Source organism: Eumetopias jubatus, unplaced genomic scaffold (genome assembly GCF_037043125.1).
Source record: "Eumetopias jubatus isolate StellerSeaLion01/CBP00866 unplaced genomic scaffold, mEumJub1_p1.0 scaffold_8, whole genome shotgun sequence".
Classification (NCBI taxonomy): Eukaryota; Metazoa; Chordata; class Mammalia; order Carnivora; family Otariidae; genus Eumetopias; species Eumetopias jubatus.
The window spans coordinates 80,657,038-80,663,080 of record NW_028274814.1 but is presented as its reverse complement, the minus strand read 5'-3'; the positions used below and the strand labels follow the sequence as shown (position 1 = coordinate 80,663,080).

At 52.2% G+C, this 6,043-nt stretch overlaps 1 protein-coding gene across 1 annotated transcript; it reads right to left on the bottom strand.

Moving 5' to 3' along the window:
- Positions 1-620: 620 nt before the first annotated feature.
- ANKRD33 (ankyrin repeat domain 33) lies at positions 621-4,868 on the bottom strand. The gene is made up of 5 exons (XM_028096836.2): positions 4,676-4,868; positions 4,240-4,492; positions 3,890-4,019; positions 3,570-3,710; positions 621-2,075 (listed from the first exon to the last, which is right to left on the bottom strand). The coding sequence occupies exons 2-5, from the start codon at positions 4,405-4,407 to the stop codon at positions 1,360-1,362; spliced, it is 1,155 nt and encodes a 384-aa protein (XP_027952637.2). The 5' UTR covers positions 4,408-4,492; positions 4,676-4,868; the 3' UTR covers positions 621-1,359.
- Positions 4,869-6,043: the final 1,175 nt, after the last annotated feature.

Sequence of the window (6,043 nt, the reverse complement as noted above, 5' to 3'; positions counted from 1 at the left end):
AGTCTGCTTCTCCCTCTGACCCTCTTCCCTCTCATGTTCTCTATCTCTCATTCTCTCTCTCTCAAATAAATAAATAAAATCTTTAAAAAAAAAGATATAATCCTCATAGGATTATTGGGAGTGTTAAATGTATTAATGTATATAGTAAGCACCTTATAAAAGGTTGCTTTTATTAATACAAACAAACAAGCAAATGTATTTATGGAGCAAACGTGTTAAGAAAAAATACCCAGGGGTGCCCGGCTGGCTCAGCTGGTGGAGCACACGACTCTTGATCCCAGGGTTGTGAGTTTGAGCCCCACCTTGGGTCTGACGATTAGTTAAAGATAGAAGCTTAAAAAAACAAAAACAAAACCTGAGGGAAAAGATTGTAAATAAGGCACACACACAAAAAATTATTAAGTGCCTTTTCAAGATATTTTTGGCTAATAACCCCACCTATGGGTCATCTAGGGGAAGTAATTTTGTCTGACATACTATTTACTATTGATTACGGCCCAGACTCCATATAAAATTAAGAGGTTAAGCTGTAGAAGATTGATAAATAGCAAATTATTTTTATCTGGCAGAACAAAAAGTGATTTTTTAAAAAAATATATTTTATTTATTTTGCAGAGAAAAAGACAGTGAGAGAGGGAACACAAGCAGGGGGCGTGGGAGAGGGAGAAGCAGGCTTCCCGCTGAGCAGGGAACCCGATGCGGGGCTCGATCCCAGGACCCTGGGATCATGACCTGAGCCAAAGGCAGACACTTAATGACTGAGCCACCCAGGCACCCCAAAAGTGATGGTTTTATTGCCAGGTAGGAATTAAACTTTTTTTGTACCTACCTTTCCAATCTCATTCAAGCATTCTTCTCTCCACTGTCAGTAATGGTTTTTCCTTTTCCTCCTTCAATCCTTCATTCACTAAGTAGTTAAATACATCCTGGTACTCACTATATGTTTGTATTAGTCAAGTTTATCTTGGTGCAAATTGTACTTTGACAAATAGTAGCATGCCATACACGCTGTTCCACTCCTTGATTATTTATGCTTAATACATCTTGAAGATAGTTTCGTATCAGAACATAAAGAGCTTCCTTAATCTTGTTTTACCACTGTATAGAATACATCATATGGATGTACGGTAATCACACCCATAATCAACTTAGCTAGTCCCCTAGCCTAGTTGATGGATGCTTAGGTTGTTTTCACTCTTAACGATTGCAAACAATGCTGTATGAATAACCTCCTAAGGAGGTTAGCGTAGAATCATTTGTACAGAGATGGATGGGAAAGCAAAAGGACTCTCGAGGGCGAAGGAGCCTTAGGGAGAGACCTGATTACGGGCTCCCAGCCTGGCCTTAGCCCATCTTCCCCTAATTCTGTGCCCACCTAGCCTCCTCCTCCTGCCTCCTCCTCTCTATCCTGAGCTCCTGGTATCTCCAGACAGGAAGGGCTAGGCTTCGATTCTCTCGAGGCCTGGGCTCCAGCTTGTACTGTGTGGGAGATGACGATGCCTTGGAGAGGCGGATCTTGGGGGCTTGGGGCCTGGGGCTGCTACTGTCCCTGGGCTGTAGCCACTGAGGGCACATACTCAGCATGCCCTGACGGCTCTGGTAGGGGATGAGGACCCGGGAGCCAGGGACTACCTGGGGGGGCTGAGGGACTGGGGGAGGGGGCGGGGCAGTGCCTAGCAGCTCTGGCACAGACTTGCTGCGGGTGCCCAGCGCAGGTGGCTGGTCAGGGCACAGGGTGTGGCAGGCCGTGGTGAGGAAGGGACTGGCCAGGCTGGTCGTGATGGTCACGAGGTGGTCCAGGACACCACCCTCCTGAGGAGACTGGGCAAAGGGGAGGCTCAAGGTGGCCTGCAGTCGCTCTAGGAGAGATGGGGTGGCCTGGGCCTGGGCCTGGGCCTGAGCCACAAGCCCAGGCAAGGCTGGCCACTCGGGTTGGTAATGCTGGCTCAGCTGCTCTATTTGGGGGCGCCGCAGTAGCATCCGGATCCTCTGCACGGTGTCAAAGCTGTCAGTCAGCAGTGCCCACTCTAGGGCTGTCTTGCCCCGAACAGGATCCACCGCTGTCAGGTCAGCACCTGGGAGGGGGCACAGGAGTGACAGGGGATGGGACAGGGATTGGTGACTTGCAGAAGGGCAGATTCTTTTTTTTTTTTTTTTGAGAGAGAGAGAGCATGAGCAGGAGGAGGGACAGAGGGAGAAGCAGGCTCCCTGCTGAGCAGGGAGCCCGATGCGGGGCTCGATTCCAGGACCCTGAGATCATGACCTGAGCGCAAGGCAGGTGCTTAACAGAATGAGCCATCCAGGTGCCCCAGAAGGGCAGATTCTTTTGCAGCAGGACTGATTTGGGTTAGATTAAAAACCACAGAGTCCCATCCTGTTGCAGCTGGAATCTGGGAGCTGTCAGCGGATACAGCCTCAGGACAGTACCAGCCCCAGATCCCAACATCTGTTTAAGGCTAAAGAAGAAGGGGCACCCGGGAGGCTCAGTCAGTTAAGCGTCTGCCTTCAGCTCAGGTCATGATCTCAGGGTCCTGGGATTGAGCCTCACGTCGGGCCTCTCCCTCTGCCTGGCACTCCCCCTGCTTGTGCTCTCCCTCTCCATCTCTCTCTCTCTCCCAAATAAATAAATAAAATCCTTAAAAAAAAAAAAAAGACTAAAAAAGAAAACGGAAAGTCCAGAGAGTGGAAAAGACTTGAGAGACCTGGCCGGGGGCGGGGGTGTGTGTGTGTGTGTGTCTCCAAACCTGGAGCAGAATAGGGACCTCCTGAGCCAAGGAAGGAGTAGTGGGCAGGTTGCCCAGGACAGGGGAGGCCCGAGCTGCACCTGCTGGGCAGGTGGAGGGGGATCCTGCGGGCCCTCACTCCTCATTCTTCTCTTCATCACCACACCCCTCTAATCTGGGGTAGGGGAATAGCAGTCACTTTGGGATAAAGGGAGGTTGCTGAGTTTTCTCCTTTCTCACCCCAAACACAGTCAGATGGGATAGGGAAAAGAAGAGTTTGGAGGCTGGGGTTCCCCAGGGTGACCAACAGATAGCAACCCCACCTCAGGAAATAGTGAAGGCCCAAGACTTCATGAGCAGTGCAGACTTCACTCCGGAACAACTCCAGGTGGCCACATGCCTCAACTACATATCATCGCGTCCCTGGAACCCTGGCTTGTCAGAAACGGAAGTCATCCCAGAGAAAGCCAACACCCTCATTATACGGCTAAGGCCCAGAGAGGGAGGGCGTCTGCCCAGGGTCACTCAGCTAGTGGCAGAGCCGGGAGTAGAACCCAAGAGTCTGGTTCCAGAGATCAGCGGTTTTTGTTTTTCCAGCTGGTCTAGGTTATCCTCCCAAGCTTTCTTTTCTGAGACCAACATTCATAGTGTCAACAGAGATATCAACAGCTGGACTTTGTTGACTGTGAGAAGCTCAAGCACACTCCCCTCCTCCAGGAAGTCAGCCTAGATTGGTCCTCAATCTCCACCTCTCTTCTCTCTGCAACCATACAGCTGACTTAGTGTCAGGCTGGAAGACTTGGGGAGGGACTGGAGGTCGCAAATCCCAGTCCAGGCCCCATGCACCTGCCATGAGGAGGGCAGCCACGCATTCCGAACGGTTCCGCACGGCGGCCTTCATCAGTGCTGTTAGTCCCCGCTGGTCTCGGCGCTCCAGGTCCAGGCCCGGATAGTAGTTGAGCAGGAGACTCACCAGAGGCACATGGCCTGCAGGGCACCAAGCACAGAGCTTAGCTGTCCCCAAAAGAGGGTGATGAAGCCCCAAACCCACCCTCCACCAAACACAACAGTCCCTGCGGTGGGAGAAAGTTAGACAGAAAGTATGGGATTGTGACCCTGTCTGAAGTGGGGAAAACTGGTGGAAGGTAAGGTCAACAGTCTCTCACCTGCTTGAGCAGCCAGCATGAGGGCTGTGTCCCCTTCTTTATCCTGCTGGTTCACATCGAGGAAAGGGCAGCGGCTGAGCAGAGCCACCACACTCTGGAAGCCACGGTAGCAGGCAACCATGAGACCTGTCTAGGGGAGGGGCAGCTCAGCCCCTGTGCTTTTTTCCAGGATCTCCTTGGGACCCCTGTGGGGCCCTCTAAACCTACATCCATCCCAGAGATGTCCCAGCCTCTGTTTAGACCCACCCTCACCCCCTCCCTTCCTCCCAAGGATCCAGGCATTGGATGAACGTCCTGTGGCAGGGACACAGTTGCTCTAGCTGCCCTGGGAAACACCTGGGGTAGCTCACCCTCCCGTTTCCATCCACCTGGGTGGCCTCTTCTGGGGAGACCCCACCATCCAACGTGGCTTGGAGCTGGACGGGGTCATTGCGGACACAGGCCCAGTACAAGGCCCCCAGCCTGCAGCCTGGGGCAGGGGTCTCCTGGCCGGCGGGGCAGGACGATGTCTCAGACATGCCCAGCCCTCCCCTGTGCGCTCTTCCTCGTCCAGCCCGGGGAGGGGGCAAGAAGGCCTGTCCCTCCGCCTCACACGGCTGGCATCTATAACACAGAATGGAGGGGAACAGTGTCTCCCTGCATCCCAGGGAAGGGTCCCAGCAGCCCACCCACCCAAGAGAAGACAAGCTGTGGGCAGGAGCCCTAAGACGGCTGAAGTGGTTCGCTGTGAGGATCCCAGTTAAGAGTCAAGGAGGGGGCGGTCTTCGCTTTCCCAAGGGACCTTACCCGGGTGTGGAGGCTCCCTAGGAGGCGGTCACTGCCGGGGCCCACAGCACCCCCCAGACTCCTGCGAGCACACTCGCCGGATCTCCGGGGCGGCCCGAGGTGGACTCTCTCTCCCCAGGAAGCAAGGCAGGTAACAGATGGCTGGACTTAGGGAAAGAGCTGCTGCAAACACCCAGCGGCTGAGCTGGATCAAGCTGGGTCAATAGCGGACGCGGGCCGACAGGGGCGGGAGCTCTCCTCTCCCAGAGACCGGGACCCGCCCGAGAGCCTGCCCTAAGTGGGCGGGGCCCGATCACGGAGGCTCCTCCCCTGCGGAGGCTGCTCTGGGGTACGACCCCCCCCACCCCGCCGCAACACGCTCACCTTCTGCTTCCCACACCAGAAACACACCCTTCGGAGGTGGGAGGGTCGTGAGGGGTCCCGACCCGCCCGCGTAAGCCTGAAGTCCTTAAGTCCCTTTCCCTTCGGTGGAGCCGGGGTGGTGGAAGGAAAGGGTGCGAGTGCAGACATCTCTTTGAATAGGGGCTGGGACTGGGGGAGGTGAATTGCTTAATTAGGAGTACAGAAATTATGATAGAATAAGTTTCATGGACTAGTCTTGGTATGGTAAATTAAGTATGGAATATTTAAATTGCATTAAAATTACAATAATTGAATTAAATTATTTACAATTATTTATTAATGATAATTATTAAACCACCCTTTAAATTAAATTAATGCTAAAATTAAATTTACTGACTCAGTTTTGGGCCAACCGTGTTCTGTTTGTATCCCTCCCACCATCAGCATGTACAAGATCTTTTTTTATTCTACTTTATTTGGCTTATCTTTCATCCCCAATCCCCACAGCCCATTTTTCTCCTCTTTCCCTTTACCAATTGGCACTTATATATTCTTAAAAATGTACATTGCATTAAAAAAGGTAGTGTTGGGGTGTGGGTGGCTCGGTCGTTCAGCGTCTGCCTTCGGCTCAGGTCATGATCCCGGGGTCCTGGGGTCGAGCCCCAGCATCGGGCTCCCTGCTCCGCGGGAAGCCTGCTTCTCCCTCTCCCACTCCCCCTGCTTGTGTTCCCTCTCTCGCTGTCTCTCTCTGTCAAATAGATGAATAAAATATTTTAAATAAATAAATAAATAATAAAAAAGGTAGTGTTGATTCATGTATTTTTTTAAATCAGTTTCAGAGGTAGAGTTTAGTGATTCATCCCTTACATATAACACCCAGTACTCATTACACCAAGTGCCCTCCTTAATGCCCATCACCCAGTTACCCCATCCCCCCACCAACCTCCCCTCTGGCAACCCTCAGTTTGTTCCCTAGAGTTAAGACTCTTATGGTTTGTCTCCCTCTCTGATTTCGTCTTATTTTAT